The 21,335-nt window shown below is 40.7% G+C and overlaps 1 protein-coding gene across 7 annotated transcripts in view; it reads left to right on the top strand.

Moving 5' to 3' along the window:
- The window catches only part of LOC138757652 (alpha-1,3-mannosyl-glycoprotein 4-beta-N-acetylglucosaminyltransferase B-like), a 180,493-nt gene that overhangs the window by 44,585 nt on the left and 114,573 nt on the right, over positions 1-21,335 (top strand). For 6 of the 7 annotated variants that reach the window (XM_069925319.1, XM_069925318.1, XM_069925317.1 and 3 more), the window contains one exon: positions 9,669-9,851. The exons of the other annotated variant lie outside the window; for it this stretch is intronic. In XM_069925319.1, the coding sequence (XP_069781420.1) occupies positions 9,669-9,851 (183 nt within the window). The remainder of the gene's footprint in view (positions 1-9,668; positions 9,852-21,335) is intronic. 7 annotated transcript variants of the gene reach the window in all.

Here is a 21,335-nt window from a genome sequence, read left to right on the forward strand (position 1 = left end):
TTATACAGAGTTCTCCTTTTTCAGGACACCATAATGTTTTGGAGATTTGGCTTCACAGGTATTTGTGAGTACTCAGGCATGTTTAATTGCTTCAGTGATGCAGGTATAAGAGAACAAGGCTTCCTTTGAAGCCTTTGATCACCTTCGGAGTCTGCAATTGTCATTTTTCAACATGAGGACCAGGATTGTCCCAATGAAAGTCAAAGAAGTCATTATGAGGCTGAAAAACCAGAATAAACAGTAAGAGACATTGCCCAAACCTTAGATAACCAAAATCAACTGTTTGGAACATCATTAAGAAGAAGAGTGTACTGGTGAGCTCATAAGGACTAGTAGGCCAAGGAAGACCTCCAATGCTGATACCAGAAGAATTCACATAACGGTGAAGAAAAATCCCCAAACACCTGTGCGGAAGATCAGAAACATTCTTCAGGTGGAGGTGTGGATGTGTCACTGACTACTGTCTGCAGAAGACTTCATAAGCAGAAAAACAGAGGGTACATTGCAAGATGCAAACCACTAATTAGCTATGGAAACAAGATGGCCAGATCACAGTTTTCAAAGGTGCATTTAAAAGAGCCTGCGGAATTCTGGATAAAAGTCTTGTGGATAGATGAGACCAAGATTAACCTGTATCAGAGTGATGACAAGACCTAAGTATGGAGGCAGAAAGGAACTGCCCAAGATCCAAAGCATGCCACCTCTTCTGTAGGCCTTTTTAATAGTTTTTTTAAAAAAAATCAAATTTAAAGGCAGATATTCTCCAACTTTATATTGCTTCGCTTACCTTGTTGAAAGGTCTGAGGGTGGATTCAGGAGGTGAACTCTGATCCCCCTGGGGGGTAGGCTCAGAGGTGGAGCGACTTGCTTCCCCTCCTCCATGAAGGCAATGCCACTGAAAGCAGCTGCAAAGGGGCAGGCTGATGACATCATGACGATGTTGTCAGCCCGCGACCCAAGAGTGCAAATTTTAAAGCACTCAGTGTGGTCAGATACTTAATTTAATATATATTATTATAGATTTATTTTTTATAAAGTACCCGTTTAACTTCAGTAGGTAAGAATTTTGTTCTTTTTGGTAGGAGGGAATGTTTATATTAATTTTTCACTTGCCGGCACGTATGGATGATGTCACGGTGTCGGGTGTTGGTACTGCACCACTCGCCCCGCCTCCCTCAGCTCCTAAAGACAGGTCTCAATATAAAGTGGGAAAGCAATGCTGGACCAATCAGCCTTGAAGGTCTCCATAAAAAGGTAAATTCAACTTTTTTTTCATTGAGCCACCTTCAAGGCAGCATTGCACAATAAAAGGCCTTGTGAACAATGGTGGTTGGGATGTTATGGCCTGGGCACATATGGCTGCCACAAGTACTGGCGCATTTATTATTTATGATGTAAATGATGATGACAGTAGCAGTTCTCAGGTGCATACAAGAATCTTATCTGCTCATGTTTGAGCAAATGCCTCCAAACTCTTTGAATGATGCTTTATCCTACATCAAGACAATGATCTCAAACATTGAAGCTAAGGCTTCAAAGGAATTTTTCAAAACTAATAACTGGGAAGTTCTTGAATAAACAAGTCAGACATCTGATCTAAATCCAATCAAGCAAACCTTCCATATGCTGAAGAGAAAATTTAAGGGGACAAGCTCCCAAAACAAGCAGGAGCTGAAGATGACTGCAGTAGAGGCCTGGCAGAGCATCACCAGAGAGAAGGTGCTCACTACCTGGCGATGTCTATGAATTGTAGCCTTCAAGCAGGCATTACATGCAAGGGATATGCAAAAAAAGTACAAAACATGACTACTTTAATATACTATGCGCCAAATGTTATGATGCCCTTAAATGAGGGGACTATTTATAAAAGTGCTGTAATAGCTACATGCTCAAACCAAAATGTATACAAATAATCTTGAATAAAATCTGGATTGTGCACTTTAATTACATGTGAATTGTTTGATTACAAATTTTAAATTGTGGAGCACAAGAGCAAATGGAGGAAAAAAGTGTCTTTGTCCCAAACATTCTGGAAGGCACTGTACATATTATTGATTCAGAGACATTGATTTAAATTTCAGGTAATTAAATAAAGATTGATAAAGGAGACTCTGAAACTATCATCTGCCTTAAAAACTTATGTGATTCACAATATCCCATCTGGTGAAGGTTTGCTGTCCAACATGATTTGGCTTCTGATACAGCAACTAAAATGGGTTGCCTGTTGTCTATGAATAAGTCTGTCAGAATGTGGACATAATTTCTCTATGAGATAGCTGAAGAACACTCAGTCAACGGGCTGTAGGTGACTCGAGGTGAGGAACCCATGCAGGTTCCAGGTTGCTGGCCTGAAGGTGGTAACGTTGATTGATACAATACTTTTACAAAACTTTATGATAATAATTTGAACTTAATTGTTGACTATGAATGATCATATCAACTGCAGAAGGTCCTTACGTGGCAAGAACTGATTAGGATGTGAATAATTATATCAATTACAGAATGTCTTTAAACAAATTGAAAAACAACTCCTTATAAGGAGTATGTCTAAATAAGTTGAAACTGCAGGAATACAAAAAATACGTAATCACAAATTAGAATGAATGAAATTGAAACTGCTTATCAGATGGAAGTAAACTGCTCAAGGACAACTATCCCTGACTAATGTGTTTAAATGCTAAGAATGTTAAAAAAAAAACCTTGGATGTGTAAGCATGCTTTGAATGGGTGCTCAGGACACACATGATGTAGGCAATACCCTGCATGATCTGTCCTGCCGCTCCCATCTGGATGCAAGTTGATTAAAAACCCTTTCATGACTAATTTATAATTTGTGTCTGTTCAATGAAGCAAACTTTTACAAAGGACTTACATCATATTGTGGACTGCTTGAGACTGTTTTTTTAAATATACTTTAAGATTTAAAACCATGAAACAACAACACCACCCCTTCCCCCAACACCCTCTTCCCTCCAACCCCCTACAAACACAAGAAAAGAAAAAAACAGTACAAGAGAACTACAATAGGTGTATATCACTTTTCAGTATCATCTAATTTTGTGTGTGTGTGTGTGTGTGTGTGTGTGTGTGTGTGTGTGTGTGTGTGTGTGTGTGTGTGTGTGTGTGTGTGTGTGTGTGTGTGTGTGTGTGTGTGTGTGTGCATGTATATATATATTCTAACATTTTGTAAAAATGGGCACCATATTTTCCAAAATAAATGGTACTTATCTCTTAAATTATGTCATTTTTTTCAAGTGGAATGTAACTCCTAACTTCTGTATGGCATTGATCCATTCCCAACTCAATATCCAACTTCCAAGTTATAGCAATACATTTTCTAGGCTATTACCGAAGCAATTTCAGCAAATTTCACTTGATGCATGTACAATTTTAATTTAGGTTTAATCCCTCTAATATTTCCCAGTAAAAATAGCATTGGATGGCTTGAGACAGGTTGGGTACTGGTATCAGTATGCGAGAGGATGCCAAGGGTGAGAGGGGCTCCCAAGGAGCCTCGGGCTCTGAAGGCTACCGATCATGTCAGAGATTTAGATCTGGTGCTTGGTTTGCCAGTGGTTTGGACTGAAATATGTGTGGCTGCAGAGGCTACAGGAGTGCTGAAGGTCAATCCATGGGCACTCAGTGACTCTGAAGGGACTCTCCTTTGCTTTTCTTATTCTGACTGTAAAGGGCACCAGGCAATTACTGCAGATGGCAAATTTTTGTCTGCCTTACGGCAGAGTAAATGCAAATTCATATAATATTACATCTATTTTATTACATGACAACAAAATAATCTTGAGTTTATTGCTTTTTGTTTGAAAGATCTTATTCAAATAACATGAATGTAAAATTTATATTTATATCTCAAAACATTACACAGGAATGGGGTACAATGGTTTTTCAACTGTTTTATTCCAAACTAACAAAAAATAAAGCAGTAAATAATAAAAGTAAGTGAGCAGAGTTGTTGATGTGTAATAATGCGTGGTCTTGAAACTTTGATACCTTTATTGTTCATCGTTCATTAATATGGAATGGGATGGATAGTGTAGTTGTGAGCACAATATTATCACAGCCTTAGCAACTTGGGTTTGAATCTGGTCCTGTCTGATAGGAGTTTGTACAGTCTCCCCATTACTGTGTGTGTTTCTTCCGCTTCTCCAGTTTTCACCCACATTCCAAAGCTGTACCATATGTTGGTAGGTTAATTGGTCACATGACTGCATTCAGGCATTGTGGGCACATGATCTGGAAGGGCCTCTTTCCATATTGTATTTGTAAATTTAAATTGCATTCAAATTCAAAATCATTAATTAATATTAATTCCTGGAATCTTATCCAGAATATCATTTTTGAAAAGCTGGAGAAATAACTTCTAGCCCTGTTGATTATTCCGAGTGCTGAAGATATCTCAGTTCTCTCCTGATCTTCCAAATCCCACTAACCCTGTTGTATGGGGTTTATAGGTTAATTTCTCTCATTTATACTATTTTATACATGAGTATATTTGGGAGACATGGGCTGGTGGGCCAGAAGGGCCTGTTACCATGCTGTATCTCTAAATGAAACCTTTCTACGGCTGGCTACAAGCACAAGAAATGACAACAAAATAAATGTTAGTTCCTTTTGTCCTTTAATTGGAACTCAAGTGAAATCCATTGTTTCAGATTTAACCTAACTCCTCCTTAACACCCCATGAATATAGAATTATATGAATTTTTTATATACATAAGTACACTGCACAGATGCACTGAAAATCTTAACTGCTGCAGGCATACGTGTACACAAGGTCCACCAACAATAATAGTATAAATGAGGAAAATAGAAAAATGGGGCCTTGACTCTGGTTCCTCATCCATAAATGCTGCTTAACTTGTTGATCACTTTACTTGATTCACAATCACAAGTTTAAAGTCTTTTTATTTTCTACGTTATTTCTGTTATGTCTCCAAGTATGTTAAAGACAAGCCAAATAATAAAGCTTCAGTATAAGGTTGAGATCAGTGTCATTATGAGGGAATGTGATAACATTTAGGAAAGTGAAAGGATCTGAATGATCCGTGGTTCAAAAATATATCCAATATCTATGGTAATGTCAATATTGCTAATTAACTGCACATGGTTATTTATGAACGTGTGTTGGCTCGAAATTTCAATGCACCCAAATGGTGAGCTCCTTCTGAACATGGAGCATTAGGATTCAGTCGTCAGTGGCTGTGCACTCAGTTGGAGAGTGTTGAGTTGATCAAGGTGGATAGGAGGAGAGCGTGGATTGATTAATTCTTGAGCTGGAGACACTGGAATACCTCGAGGAATCAGTGCCTAGTGTTGTGGTGTTAAGATTGAAAAGTTGTGGCTTTGGACTTTGGAGTTGGGTTGGATGGGTGTATGGGGTAACCTTCAAATATCAATGCCTTGGATTTCAGACATCTTGGAGGAAAGAGTGTGGGGTAAATGTGAAGATTGAATTGATCAGTGCCTTGAATTGAGGATAAGTTCTGGAATTAGAATATTGATAAATGAGTGCATTGGGTTGGGATAGATTTTTAAGGGGTGAGAGTTTAGAAGACAGTCCATTCGTGTCTTGATTGAGAAGGAAAAACCAGGGTGAGTAGAGTTGTGACTAATTCATGCTGGTTTGTGAAAGGGATACAGGGTATTTTCTCCAGGCCTATTCCTCATAGAATAAAATGGTATTTTTAATTATGTTTTCCTTAACAATTTCAAATCTTAGGAGATTGTGGTCAAGCTGCTTCTCAGCTCGAATGTCCAGGAGGAATGTCTATGTTTTCTCTGTGATCATGAGTGTTTCATCTCACATTCCAAGGATTAGTAGGTTAATTGGCTTTTGTAAATTCTCCAGTATGTAGGTGAACAGGAGAATCTATGGATGGATTAATACAAGGTTAGAATCAACAGTCAACATAGGTTTAATGGGCTGAAGGACTGTTTCCATGATGCATGATTCAATAATCCTCTTTAATGTGTGAAAATCAACCTTTCAATTCATTCATAATATCTACTTTAATTTTTGGCATTGGCCTACAGTCTAAAGAGCAAAATACAAGTTTGTCTTGGTGCAATACCACATGAGATGGGAAGTTCCTCATAAGATTGGAACTTTAATAATCATTTCAATTTCATTATGCCCAATGTATATTTATCAGAATCATTCATTTCTTTTGGAAAATTGCCCATGCTGTTATTTTATCACACATTAAGATATGGAAGTCTTCCAGTTTTTCCATTAAATATTTCTAGGTCAGGTATTATGCAATTGAAAACCAAAGTTAACCATTCTTTATTTTGCTCTCAACACAGCACCTATCCTGAAACTCATTCATAGGCATACATTGATGGACCATCAATTACTCAAAGACTGAGGTTGAGAAACCAATAGATTTGTATTCACTAAACAACAAAGGACAATGGATGTGCCTGACCACACACATTATTCTAACCTGAGATTATTTCCCCTATTTCTCACACAAACCAACCTGCCACCATTATGATGGTCACTTAACACTGTATTGTGCTGTGATAACAAGAGTGATAATTTTAGATACAGGACTCAGTTCACTCATTGTTCCACTGCTTTAAAAAGCCGTGGTAGCCAATTTCTAAAAGGTTTAGTGGTCAGGAACACATCAAATTGACCTATTTATATTGACATGCATTTTATCAAGATGAATCTAGCAGCAAATTTTGCACATTGAGAACTCTCTGGATGTTGACAGAATCTCTGATTGTCAAGGCTCTGGAATGAAGTTCAGGCCTACTAAGAAGGCCTTTATGAAAAAGAGACACTAGTGGAGATGGGAAATTTGGGTCATATGCTGCTGTTTTAATTTTTTTCAGTGCAACTCATCTGAAATTCATCTATCCACACATTGTAAATTCTGGTAATTCAGGTTGACATTTGCCCTGACAACCCTGTGATGCAGACTTATTTATTTATACAGCATGGTAACAGGGCCTTCCAGCCCACAAGCTTGTGCCACGTAAATACCCTAATGAACCTACATTTTGAATGGTGGGAGGATACCAGAATGCAGACACGGGGTAAATGTACAAACTCCTTACAGTCAGCGCCAGATGTTAGCCATCTTATTTGAACTCTTGGGTTTTCTGCATATGTCCAAGACAAGAGAGCAGAGCCACTTGTTGCCACCCCCAGATGTGCATCTGATATTTCAATTGCAGCCTGTTGGGTTTGGGGTTCATAGCTATGTGTTAAAGCTTCCAGGCACGATATTAGGCAAATATCATGAGTGTTTCATCTCACATTCCAAGGATTAGTAGGTTAATTGGCTTTTGTAAATTCCCCAGTGCGTAGGTGAACAGGAGAATCTATGGATGTTGGTCAAGAAAGGATTATTAACCATGACATTAACCAAATTCCCTAATAATCTTTAGATAATTGCCGGTGTCTATATTAACAGCCCAAACAGGATAATGGCTCTGTGGTTAATGCATCACTTACTTGAAGCAATTGCTTCATGATCACAGTGAATTTCAATTTGGCTGAAATGATATTTGGCACAAGTCTTCCAAAAATTTGATAAAACAGGGTAAATTGAATGCATGTTTTCCCAGGACTTGGTGAACTGAAGTCATGGTCACCCTATACTGGAGTGAATGAAGAGAATGTCTAAGCTTTAGAATAATTGGTGAAGAAAGTAGGTTGGGAGTGGTTAAAGAATTAGAGAGCAGATAATGGTCAGATGTGATTTCTCAAGCAATAGTCCATACTTTGAGTGTTGACAAAGAAATTTATTCCTCCCTTTTTCTTTCTTTATCACTGTCTGTCTCCCTAAAAAAAACAATAATTTACTGTCCAGGAAAATCCCTTGAGACTTTTCTAGCATCAAGTACTGTTATGGTAAGAATTCTTGCTATATTATATTAAATAATCAAGTATTTATTTCACTTATATTTGGGCCATGTAGAAATTAGTGAAGTCTATGATTCATAGACATCACCAGAAACTGAGCATCTTTTCTGGTGATGCTCTGCCAGGCCTCTACTGCAGCCATCTCCAGTTCCTGCTTGTTTAGGTGGCTTGTTCCCTTAGGTTTTCTCTTCAGCATTTGGAAGACACGTTCAATTGGATTTAGATCAGGTGACTGACTTGGTCATTGAAAGATTTTTCAGTTTTTAGCTTTGGAAAACTCCTTTGTTGCTTTAGCAATATGTGTGGGATCATTGTCTTGCTGTAGGATGAAGACATTTGCTCGAACTTGAGCAGATAAGATGTTTCTATGCCATCAGAAGTTACATCATCATTATCCCACTTCCTGTCACAGCCATGCATACTCAGGCCATGCTTTGGATCTTTGGCAGTTCCTTTTGCCTCCACACTTTGCTCTTGCCATCACTCTGATTCAGGTAATCTTAGTCTCATCTGTTCACAAGACTTTTTTTTCCAGAATTCTTCAGTCTCTTATAAATGTAATCTGGTCATCCTGTTTCTGTGGCTGACTAGCTGTTTGCATATTGCAGTGTAGCTTCTATATTTCTATTCTTGAAGTCTTCTGCAAATAGTGGTCATACCAGTGCACTCTTTCTTCTTAATGATGTTCCAAAGAATTGATGTTGGTAATCATAAGGTTTGGGTGACACCTCTTACTGTTTTATTCATGTTTTTCAACCTCATAATGGCTTCTTTGACTTTCATTGGCACGACTCAGACCCTCCTGTTGAAAAATGGCAACTACAGAGTCCAAAGGTGATCAAAAGCTTAGAAGCAGGCCTAGCTCTCTTATACCTGCACCAATGAAGCAATTAAACATAGCTGAGTACTCACAAACACCTGTAATGCTATATGTCACAAATATTATGGTACCCTGAAATGGGATTCTGTATAAAAAGTGCTGTGACTTTTTCATGGTCAAAAGTGTTTGACTGAATATTTAAAACTGTGAAGCACAGGGGAGGTGGGGGGGGGGGGGGAAATGTGTGTTTGTCCTAAATGTTATGAAGAACACTGTCTGTCACAACTGATTTTTATGTCAACTCCATGATGAACAGGGATTTCCAATGAATGCCATGTAAATGCTATAAACACTGCCAACCTTAGCTTGTTATCCCCTTTGATGAATCTTCCATTCAGCCAGTAAGAATTAGTCAGACTCTGCATCTTCCCTTATTATTTGGTGTTCATTTGATGCAAAAAAGGCCCAGAGCCTACATTTAGATTGCTCTCAGACTGACCTTTTCGGAACTATTTTTCCATCACTCCTCATTGACTCGACCAATATTGTTCCCTCAACATTACATTAGTTGGACAATATCACATGTCTATGTGAGAGCTTGCTCTGTGCAAATTTGGCTTTATTACTTTGGGACATCCTCATGAATGGTTTCATGTTAATGAAGCATCTTAAACTTCTGGAGTTATTGGAGGACCCTAAATTGATAGATTTTTTTTTCAAAAGTAAGTACTTAAAAAGAAATTAACTGCAATTTGCAGAAAAAACGTATGTAGAAGACATGGGGAGAATGTACAAACTCAGCAGGTATCAACACAGAAAATGTTTGGATGTCTGTCAGCTGAGTTCCTCCAGCATTTCAGTGTGTTTTTTCTAGTTTGCTACAATGGTTTTATAAACAATTATTATGTAGATTTGATTCAAATAAATCAGGCCTTTATATATTTTTTTCAGATGATGTAAATGGAGCGAATCTATACCAACGAGGACTGTATCAGAGGTTGCAAAAAATTGAGCAAGAAAATTTCATTCACTCCCAGGAACTGAAGCTTCTCTTGGATGAGATTAGACATACGGTAACTGTGAGGAAGAAGAGAATGAATAATGACACATCCTTAAACCTGTCCAACTTCTCAGGTACAGCCCATCAAAAGCACACAGGATTTTTATATTTGTGCAGTTAAATGGTAAATGGTGCTGATCTGACTTTTTAATTTGCTGGTAAAAGTTGGGGACAAGTAGCTGAGAGATATGAATTTAACAGATGATAATTATTCATCAAAAAATAAAGAACGGGGGGGGGGGGCTACTAAAAACAAAACATGCCAGTCGCAGTTGACTGACTTAGTGACATAAGAAACTTTGTCCTTCTTTCCATAAAGGTCTATTTCCTATTTGTTGAAAGTTAACAAATATGAATTGACGGCCCAAATGTTATGTGAAAATCTAGAATTATACAAGTGACTTTTTTTAAAGATCTTTAGGACTTTTTTTTAACTTGAACTATTTGCACTATTTTTGAGAAGATGAGCTTCAATGTTAACCTGGGGACTGAATATGATCAGACTGTTACTGCTTAACCTAAAAAAGTAAACCTCATGAATAGAGCAACTCTCTTTCATAGCTCTGAAGCTAGTATATTTGAATGCCAGAAGGATCCTGGATGTTTATCCTGGTGTGTGGCTAATTGAAATGTGGTTAAGCCAATATGGCAATACTCTGTAGCATGTCCTGAAGAAACAGGTTTGGTTTGGTTCCTGGAAAGACAAGAGGGGTAAGTTGTAGAAATAGCTATTATACCTCCTACAGTTGTAGCAAAAATTTCTGGATTGGGTGGAGTGGGAAGAACAAGTAAAGTGAGTAATGGAGAACAAAAATGCCAAGGCTGAAGGGTTAGGTGGGGATGAAAAAGCAAATAAAGGAATGATGGAAAGCAAAGAGTCCGGAGGTGGGGGAAGAGTTTGAAGTTGTGGAATCACCTATGTGATCCCACCCATCTCATTCCTTCAGCAGCTGTCCTGGCCTTCACTCTCACCTTGCCATTGGCCTTTTGGTTTCCTTTATTTCCTGCTTTGCCTCATACTATCTATCATACTCTTCCCTTATCTCCCAATTCTGCCCCTCTCACTCTCCCACCTGGATACATCTTAATCAGTCCATCAATGAGTTACTGACCCCTTCTCCTCTTTAATACAGCGCTCTCGGTTCTTAGTCCTGAAGCGTTTTGACTCAATCACAAATGCTGCCTGGTCCGCTGAGTTTTTTTCCTATTCTAGATCCCATAATGTGTGATAATTAAGGGTTCATTAATAAACGTGGATTTCAGAGGTCTTTAGGGGATAGGGATTGTAACATGGAATGCTGGTGCGAGCAACTTTCAGTATTAGAAACACCCACTTCGTGTGGTTAATTCTGCCACTGAAAAGTTATAATAATGAAAAAGCAGCGCAAGATTGCCAGCATTCTATTTCACTGAGTGTGATAATCTCCAAACCAGTCTTTGCATCCTTTCCAATTGACATACATGAGGGTGTATAACCAGCAGCAAACATTGTCTTCAGGACAAGAAAGTATTTGCATTTCGAAAGTATCTTAAGTCATTTTAAAATATCCCCAAACAATTCACAATTAATTAAATGCCCAACTGAAAGGTGAGGTGGGGAGGAAAGAGCAAAAAGAAGTGATGGAAAGCAAAGAGTCTGGGGGTGGAGTCAGAGGGAGGGGGATATGTGTGGGGGAAGAGTTTGAAGTGGTGGAACCACTTATGAGGTTCCACTCATCTCCTTCCTTCAGCAGCTGTCCTGGCCTTCACTCTCACCTCCCCATCCTGGCTCCATTGACCTTTTTGTTTCTCTTTATTTTCCTCTCGTTTCCTGCTTTGCCTCATATTATCTATCACACTCTTCCCTTATCTCCAAATTCCACTGCTCTCACTCCCCCCACCTGGATACATCTGTCTTTCATCCTTCACGCTTCCTCAGTCCATCAATTTAACAATTAATTACTCTCTTAGTGTAAGGTAATGGTGGAGTCCTGCAAACAGTGAAGAAAGTTAGTGTGGGAGGGCACAGTTAGTGAAGCGGTTAGCACAACACTTTTACAGCACCAGACCCCCAGGTTCAAATCCAGCGCTGTCTGTAGAGTTTGTACGTTCTCCCCATGTCTGTGTGGGTTTCCTCCAGGTGTTCCAGTTTCATGAGAACAAAAGAAATAGGAGCAGGAGGAGGCCTACCAGCCCGTCGACCTCTGCCCTTCAATAAGATCATGGATGATCCGTTGATAGGCTCATCTCCACCTACCTGACTTTTCCCAATATCCCTTAATTCCCCTATAATGTAAAAATCTATCCAACTTTGCCTTAAATACATTTACAGATGTAGCCTCCACTGCTTCAAAGGGCAGCGAATTCCACATATTTTATAGCAATATAAAATATTCCTTTTATAGCAATTCCACAGATTCACCACCCTCTGGGAAAATAGTTCCTCCCACATTTCAAAGACATGGGTTTTGTAGGTTAATTAGTCACCTGGTGAATTTGGGTGGCGTAGGCTTGTGGACTGGAAAAGCCTAATACAGTGCTGTAACTCTAAATTAAAAATAAAAATAAATAAATGAATGGACAACGAATTGCACTGTTTTAGTGCTTTGGTTAAAACAGGAAATTAGATCCCCATTGTTTTTTCAAAACATCCATGGGATCTTAAAAACATCTGAGGAGGAATGCAGGGCCTTGAATAATTATTCCATCCAAACAATTACACTTCCAATAGTCCCTCACTCCTGCATCATTATCTTATATTCAGCACTCATATCTTGGCATGGAGCTTGAACCTGTGACTTTCTGACTCAGAGGTTAGAGTTCTGCCAGCAAGCTTAAGTTACAAATAAAAATGGAAAGAACATGCTAATGGATTTTGTTACAAATTAAAATGTTGTTCAATACTCCTGTGACAACCAGGTTAAATGCTGCAGTGCTAGATAGGGATCTCTCCAAGGAAAGTCCCAAAATTAACTTTGATTCCATTGAAATGGAGGCAATCCCATCATCCCATCAAGCCATATATCACCCATCCCTAATGCCCCAATAGGCACAGTACCCAGGACGACAGTCCAACCCTCTGGTCCTGACATCTGATAATCCGAACTCTCCAGTTCCTCTTTGTCAATTGTTCTCCCCCAACTCACCTCTGCAACCACTCCAGTCCGACATCTCAATGATTCCAACAGCAGAATTGGTTCTCCATCACTCCACGGACACCATCCCACTCCCTAACCCGAGGCACTAATCCTTTTTTCCTGCTACTGATACTGACAATGACTTTGCAGTAACTCAGTCTCAAAGGAATGTTGGATTCAGGATGATGTCATCCCATTTGTGACTGATGCAGAAGATGAAACCTAAGAGACATATCTAGTTATCCTTTTATACAAAGCACATTTTTCAGTTATGTGATGATAAATAAAACATGATCATATTTTGTGGGATCCATTGTTGGCTGTAGTTTCACAAAAGGTTGCCTCTGGAAATGCCCCAGTGCCAGAACTGTGCACAAGAGGTAATTAAATTGTAACTGACAAATATACAGTACAAACTCTATGTGTTGGTAAAATTAGGAATGTTAACTTCCTTCTACAGAAGAATGCCTGGGTGAGTCAAGAATTTGTGGCATGAAAAACAGATTAAAGAAAGATAAGCAAGAGAGTTTATATTTTCTAAATTGATTTCCTGATGACTGTTGCCTTCCTTGGATGCTTCCTGACCTGTTCGTTGAGTTCCTCCAGCAATCTGTGTGTTGCTGCAGATTAAATAAAACTGCTTAAAGGTTTCTTTCATGATAATTATTGGCAACTACCAGATAACTTCCACAATGAACTGATCAAAAGGAGTAGAATAATACAACAAATTCCCTTCCTTTTATAGTAATTCTGTCTCTCACTGAATGAAATGTACTGTTTCTGCCTCTGTACTTCCAGTTTATGTTTTCTAATGTTTTGTATTCATTTGCAGAACTCTGCAAAGTAGGGACTGAGACATAAGAACCTAAGAAATAGGCGCAGGAGTAGGCCATATGTCTGTCAAACCTGTTGTGTCATTCAATGAGATCACAGCTGATCTGATGATAGGCTCATCTCCATCGACCTGCCATTTCCCCATATCCCTTAATTCCCCTACTATGTAAAAATCTATCCAACTTTGTCTTAAACATAGGATATTTACTGATGTAGCATCCACTGCTTCAATGAGCAGTAGATTCCACAGATTCACCACCCTCTGGGAAAAACAGTTCCTCCTTCTTCTTTGGCTTGGCTTCGCGGACGAAGATTTATGGAGGGGGTAAAAAGTCCACGTCAGCTGCAGGCTCGTTTGTGGCTGACAAGTCCGATGCGGGACAGGCAGACACGATTGCAGCGGTTGCAGGGGAAAATTGGTTGGTTGGGGTTGGGTGTTGGGTTTTTCCTCCTTTGCCTTTTGTCAGTGAGGTGGGCTCTGCGGTCTTCTTCAAAGGAGGTTGCTGCCCGCCAAACTGTGAGGCGCCAAGATGCACGGTTTGAGGCGTTATCAGCCCACTGGCGGTGGTCAATGTTCCTCCTTAACTCTGTCCTAAATCTACTTCACTGAATCTTGAGGCTATGGCCCTAGTTCTAGTCTTTCCCAACAATGGAAACAACTTAACTACCTCTATCTTATCTATGCCTTTCATAATTTTATACATTTCTATAAGATCCCCTCCCATTCTTCTAAATTCCAGCGATGATAGTCCCAGATGACTCAATCTCTCCGCATGGGCTAATCACCTCATCTCTGGAATCAACCTGGTGAACCTCCTTTGCACTGCCCCCAAAAGCCAGTACATCCTTCCTCAAATAAGAGACTAATTGTACCTCTAAATTAAAATTAAATTTAAAATATAAATTAAAATCTGTTGAGGCACAAATAAAATTTTGGTGCTAGTCATGGAGAGAAATAGTTCAGAAAACATGCTTAGTCATGCTTTGACAGGTTACAGCAAATATGGCATTCAGAAGCAGGAGAGTTTTTGAAGTATTGCCAAATCATATTTCATTTAACTTTCTTGTGACAATAAGAAATGACTATGGGTGCAAACATAACAGATGACCCCATTAAGTGTGGTGATATGACCACCAGCCTACTGCAGGGGCCATCTCTGTTACTGCAGGAAGTCCACCTAGGGGGCTGACTCCACCTGGCTGGCTGTTAATCAGCCAACCCGAATATAGACCTGAGCCGGCCCCTCCTGAGCCAGTTACACAGGGAGCCACCAAGGCATGAGCTGGTGTTCAGACTTTTACTGGCATAAAACCTGTGGTTCAGTCTTTTGAGTTTTGTGCTTGCTTGCTGCTACCTCAGTGCACCACATTAAGTAAGTTGCATTCAGTATACTGTAGCTACCGTCTGTTACTTAAACAACTTCTAAATGACTGCAGCCTTGCTCAATGTTCCTTCTGCTGAATCACAAGAACCCAAGAAAATAAGAGCAGGAGTTGGCCACCAGGACTTTCAAGCCTGTCCTTCAGTGCTGGTCTCGACTCCTCTTTTGTGCCAGAACCCCATGACCTTCAGATTCTCAATCTTTACATCTATTTGTCTCTACCATAACTAATTCTAATGATCTGGCTCCACACCCTTTGGAGCAGAAAATTTCAGAGATTCAATACCCTATGAGAGATAAAACTTCTCTGCACCTTAATTTTAGCATTGGCCTCTTATTTGGTCCCCTTGATTTTAATTTGACACCAGTGGAACTAGCTCAACATCCACAGTATCACGGTCATCTTTTGATAAAACCAGGAATTAGCCTGGTGAACTTCCTTTGGACCCACCCCTTTGCTGCCATATCATTTTTTTTTCAGGTAAGGGAACCAAAATTGTGCTCAGAATTCCAGGTGTGGCCAAGTTAGATGGTTTCCTTAAAGTAAAATCATGCCTGACAAACCCTTTTTTGAAGAGGCCAAAAGTAGGATGGACAGGGGAGATGTAGTTGATGTTGTGTATTTGGACTTTCAAAGTGCCTTCGACAAGGTGCCACACATGACGCTGCTAAACAGCAAGACCCAAAGGATAATAGCATGGGTAGAGCATTGGTTGATCAGCAGGAAACAGAGATTAGGAATAAAAGGATCCTACTCTGGTTGGCTAACGGCTACCAGTGGTATTTCATAGGGGTCAGTGTTGGGGCCACTTCTTTTTAAGTTGTATATTTTAAGTTGTATTTTAAGGGCAGCACAGTTGGCACTGCCTTTACAGCACCAGCAATTGGGACTGGGGTTCAAGTCCCACGCAGTCTGTAAGGAGTTTGTATGTTCTCCCTGTGTCTATGTGGGTTTTCCCTGGAAGCTCTGGTTTCCTCCCACCACTCAAAATGTACCGGAGGTGTAGGTTAATTTGGTGTAAATTTAGCAGCACAGACTCATGGTCCGAAATGGCATGTTACTGTACTCTATATCTAAATTTAAAAATGTATAGATTGGTGATGGAATAGATGATTTTTGTGGCTAAATTTGCCGATTATACCAAAGTAGGTGGTAGGGCAGGTTATGCTGAGGACACCGAAAGGCTGTAGAGAGTCTTTGATAGATTAGGAGAATGGGCAAATAGGTGGCAGATGAAATACAATGTTGGAAAGTGTACAGTCATGCACTTCGGAAGAAGAAATAGAAGGGAAGATTATGATTTATATGGGGAAAAAATTCAAAATTCTAAGATGCAAAGAGACTTGGGATCATGTCAAGTTAAGTTTATTGACATCTGATTGCATGTGTGCAACCCAATGAAACAGTGCAAAACATGCAGACACAGAACAAGACAAAACACACATAGAGACAGACAAGACATTTTGCAGGACGAGTATTTATATCTTTCTTTGGCTTGGCTTCGCGGACGAAGATTTATGGAGGGGTAAAGTCCACGTCAGCTGCAGGCTCGTTTGTGGCTGACAAGTCCGATGCGGGACAGGCAGACACGGTTGCAGCGGTTGCAAGGGAAAATTGGTTGGTTGAGGTTGGGTTTTGGGTTTTTTCTCCTTTGTCTTTTGTCAGTGAGGTGGGCTCTGCGGTCTTCTTCAAAGGAGGTTGCTGCCCGCCGAACTGAGAGGCGCCAAGATGCACGGTTTGAGGCGATATCAGCCCACTGGCGGTGGTCAATGTGGCATACACAAAGAGATTTCTTTAGGCAGTCCTTGTACCTCTTCTTTGGTGCACCTCTGTCTCGGTGGCCAGTGGAGAGCTCGCCATATAACACGATCTTGGGAAGGCGATGGTCCTCCATTCTGGAGACGTGACCTACCCAGCGCAGTTGGATCTTCAGCAGCGTGGATTCGATGCTGTCGGCCTCTGCCATCTCGAGTACTTCGATGTTAGGGATGAAGTCACTTCAATGAATGTTGAGGGTGGAGCGGAGACAACGCTGGTGGAAGCGTTCTAGGAGCCGTAGGTGATGCCGGTAAGGGATCCATGATTCAGAGCCGAACAGGAGTGTGGGTATGACAACGGCTCTGTATACGCTAATCTTTGTGAGGTTTTTCAGTTGGTTGTTTTTCCAGACTCTTTTGTGTAGTCTTCCAAAGGCACTATTTGCCTTGGCGAGTCTGTTGTCTATCTCGTTGTCGATCCTTGCATCCGATGAAATGGTGCAGCTGAGATAGGTAAACTGGTGGACCGTTTTGAGTTTTGTGTGCCCGATGGAGATGTGGGGGGGGGCTGGTAGTCATGGTGGGGAGCTGGCTGATGGAGGACCTCAGTTTTCTTCAGGCTGACTTCCAGGCCAAATATTTTGGCAGTTTCTGCAAAACAGGACGTCAAGCGCTGAAGAACTGGCTCTGAATGGGCAACTAAAGTGGCATCGTCTACAAAGAGTAGTTCACGGTCGAGTTGCTCTTGTGTCTTGATGTGAGCTTGTAGGTGCCTCAGATTGAAGAGACTGCCATCTGTGCGGTACCAGATGTAAACAGCGTCTTCATTGTTGAGGTCTTTCATGGCTTGTTTCAGCATCATGCTGAATAAGATTGAAAAGAGGGTTGGTGCGAGAACGCAGCCTTGCTTCACCCCATTGTTAATGGAGAAGGGTTCAGAGAGCTTATTGCTGTATCGTCCTGTATGGTTAGTGTGAGCAGTTTCTATGGTTGTTTGGCACTCTCACTGCCTGTAGGAAAAAGCTGTTCCTCAGCCTGGTGGGGCTGACTCTGATACTCCTGTATTTCTTTCCCAATGGGAGTCACTGAAAGATGCTGTGTGCAGGACAAAAGAGGTCCTCAATGACTTTGTGCACCCTCTTCAGACAATGATCTGAAGAGAGAGGGGTGGGGGGGAGGGAGACTACAGTGATCCTCTCTGGCACTCTTGTGGATTGACCTCTGATCCATTTCTCTGAAGCAACCATACCACACTATGATGCAACCAGCCAGGAAACTCTCAATGGAGCTCCTATAGAAGGTTAACATAATGGTGGTGTTGTGAGTGAAGAAACAGGTTTGGTAGGTCTCAAAGGCAAGGACTCTGAACACAGTTTTGATGTAGGGAAGGATTTTATTTACAGAAGGCAACTGATGCAGAGCATACCCACTCAACACCCACAATGAACTGGTACATGCAATGCAGGGAAAAACCACTACAATGCCCCACCAACCGTCGACTCATTGCAGGCATGGCTCTATGCTACAAGGGACACTAATTAAACACCCCCATCCTTTTAACAGTTCACATTTTACCAACAGTTTCTCCAGCACCCTTCCTCATTTCTAGGCCTGGAGTGAAGCAGGGTGGTCCCAAGCTAACAAAGAGAGAGAACAAAGAGCACATGACACCTTTATAGTGCTGCAGGGACAAGCCCACATCATTTACTGGGGGCCAATACCTCAATGGCAGGAGAGTTAATCTAATTACAACAGCCAATGGCCCAAGGCCAAATACAGGCAAGCTGCAGAGTGCAGTCCAAGTAATTTATATGTGTACCTTTACATTTACATGTAAATTTACATTTACCCCACCCATTAGCAAGGTGTGTGCTAATGGGTGGGGTGGAACCAAACCTTGATTGGCAGCTGGAATGTCCTCAGACTAGGTAGGGAGTAGTGCTGTCACATGACAGCCACAACCTTTCCCAATACAGGCGGCCAGTAGTCTTACCCGCTTCAGTCTTCTCAGGAAGTGCAGTCATTGTTGCACCTTCCTGACAAGAAAGGAGATGTTGTATGTCCACGATATGTTATTAGTTAAATGAACTTCAAAGAATTTGGTGCTCTCTGTTCTCTCTACTACAGAGTTGCTGATGTTTAGTGAAAGGTGGTCATTCCTTGTCCTCCTGAAGGCCACGATCATCTCCTTTATCTTGTCCACATTGAGACTCAGGTTATTACTCTTGCACCATGTCAGGATTTTCCACCAGTCCTTGTGCAGGATACCCTAAAGGTTAACCTCCAGATAGAGTCAGTGATTAAGAAGGTGAATGCAATGTTGGCATTCATTTCAAGAGCATGGATGTAATGTTGAGACTCTATAAAGCACTAGTGAGTCCTCATTTGGAGTACTGTGTACAGTTTTGGTTGCCATATTTGAGAGAAGTGCAGGGATTGGAGAGGATTAAGAGAAGATTTGCTAGAATGATACCAGGATCAGCATATGAAGAACAATTCTCAGCTCTTGGACTGTAGTTGTTGGAGTACAGAAGGATGAGGCATTTTGAATGCTGAAAGGCCTGGACAGAGTAGATGTGGCAAGGATGTTTCCCATGGTAGGGAATTCTAGGACAAGAAAAGATGTCAATTTAAAATGGAGATGCAGAAAAATGTATTTAGTCGAGGGTCATGAGTCTGTGCAACATCGCACAGGCAGCTGTGGAAGCGAGATTGTTGGGTATATTTAAGGCAAAGATTGACAGGTATTTGATTAGTCAGGGCATCAAGGATTACAGGGAGAATTCCAGGAAGTGAGGTTGCATGGAAGGATGGATCAGCTTATGATTAGAGTGGTGGAGCAGACTCAATGGGCCAATGGGCCTACTTCTGCTCCTATATATCTTGTGAAATATTAGCTTATTGTTTGCTTTCTTAACTATTTGTTAGACCTACCTACTGACTTTTTGTGAATCAGGTTTAACAGGTAGTTTGTTGCATCTGCCTTTCTAGATGATTGAATTTCACTCGTGTACTGGCTTGCCTATTAGATCATAATCTGCCTTTTGATTCTACATACCAAAGTCCATGACCTCACACTTCCCCAGATTGAATTCTATTTGATGTGTATTCACCTAATCAATCAATCTATGTATATCCTGTTGCTGAACCATGATATTCTCATCACAGCCCACCTTTCCATCTATTTTTGTATCATTGGAAAACTTGGAAACTTGATATTTTGTTCCCTCCTTCAAGACATTTAATGCAAAATTTAAAAAAATAATTAACTATCAAGAGCAAGTCTCTGGGGTATTCCACTAACTACATCCCTCCAGCCTGAAAAGAACCCATGTATTCCAATTTTTAAGTTGTGTTCGCACCTAACAATTTCTCCTTTGACTCTACCCTTTTCCTCCAGATCCAGGGTGTAGCCATGGACACATTGTGGGGCAACCTATACCTGACTTTTTTGCCAGTTACATGAAACAGTCATTGATCACCCTGTTCTCAGGTACCATTCTCCAACTCTTCCCCCACTACATTGGTAACTGTGCAGAACTTGACAATTTCATTACCTTCATTGCCAACTTCCAACTTGCCTTTAAATTTACCTGGTCTGTTTCTGACATCTCTCTCCCCTTTCTTGACTTTTCTGTCTCCATCTTAGGAGATATCCACTACAAACCCACTGATTCTCATCCTGTCCTTTGTAAGGACATCATCCCTTTTTCATAATTCACCTGCTTCCTCCATGTCTGTTTCCAGAATGAGACTTTCAACTCCAGGACATCCAAATTGTTCTCTTATTTTAATAAATGATTTCCCCCTCATTATCATTATTAAAGCCTATATCTCCTCCATTTCTTGTACTCTGCTCTTCCACCACCCACTCCCAGGTAGAACAAGGACAGAGTACCTCTGGTCTTCACTTTACACCCCACCAACCTCCACATCTGTTGCATTGTCCTCCAATCTGCCAACTTTAGCCTGATCCCATTATCAGCCATATCTTCTCCTCTCTAATCAATCCACTTTTTGCAGGGATAGGTCTCTCTGAGACTCATTTGTCCATGTTTTCTTTCCCACCCCTTAGCCACCTCCTGCTGTACCACAGAAAATACAAATTTGTCCCTACAACTCCCTCACCTCCATCCAGGATCACAAACACACCTTTCAGGTGAGTTTTACATGCACATTGTCCAATCTAATCTACTGCATTAATTATACTTGGTGTGGCCTCTTCTATATTGGTGAGACCATGCACAGACAGGGTTACTTGTTCACCGAACACCAATGCTCTGTTTGTGGGTCTAAACTTGAGTTTTCTATAGCCAGACTTTTTAACTACCCAAACCATTCCTACAGTGACATACATGTCTGTCCTTGGCTTGAACCATTGTTGGAGCAAAGCTCAATGGATGAGGCCCAAGGCTTCAGGAACAACATATTATATTCCTCTTGCACCCCTTTAAGCATAACAGCATGA

Source organism: Narcine bancroftii, chromosome 3, assembly GCF_036971445.1.
Source record: "Narcine bancroftii isolate sNarBan1 chromosome 3, sNarBan1.hap1, whole genome shotgun sequence".
Classification (NCBI taxonomy): Eukaryota; Metazoa; Chordata; class Chondrichthyes; order Torpediniformes; family Narcinidae; genus Narcine; species Narcine bancroftii.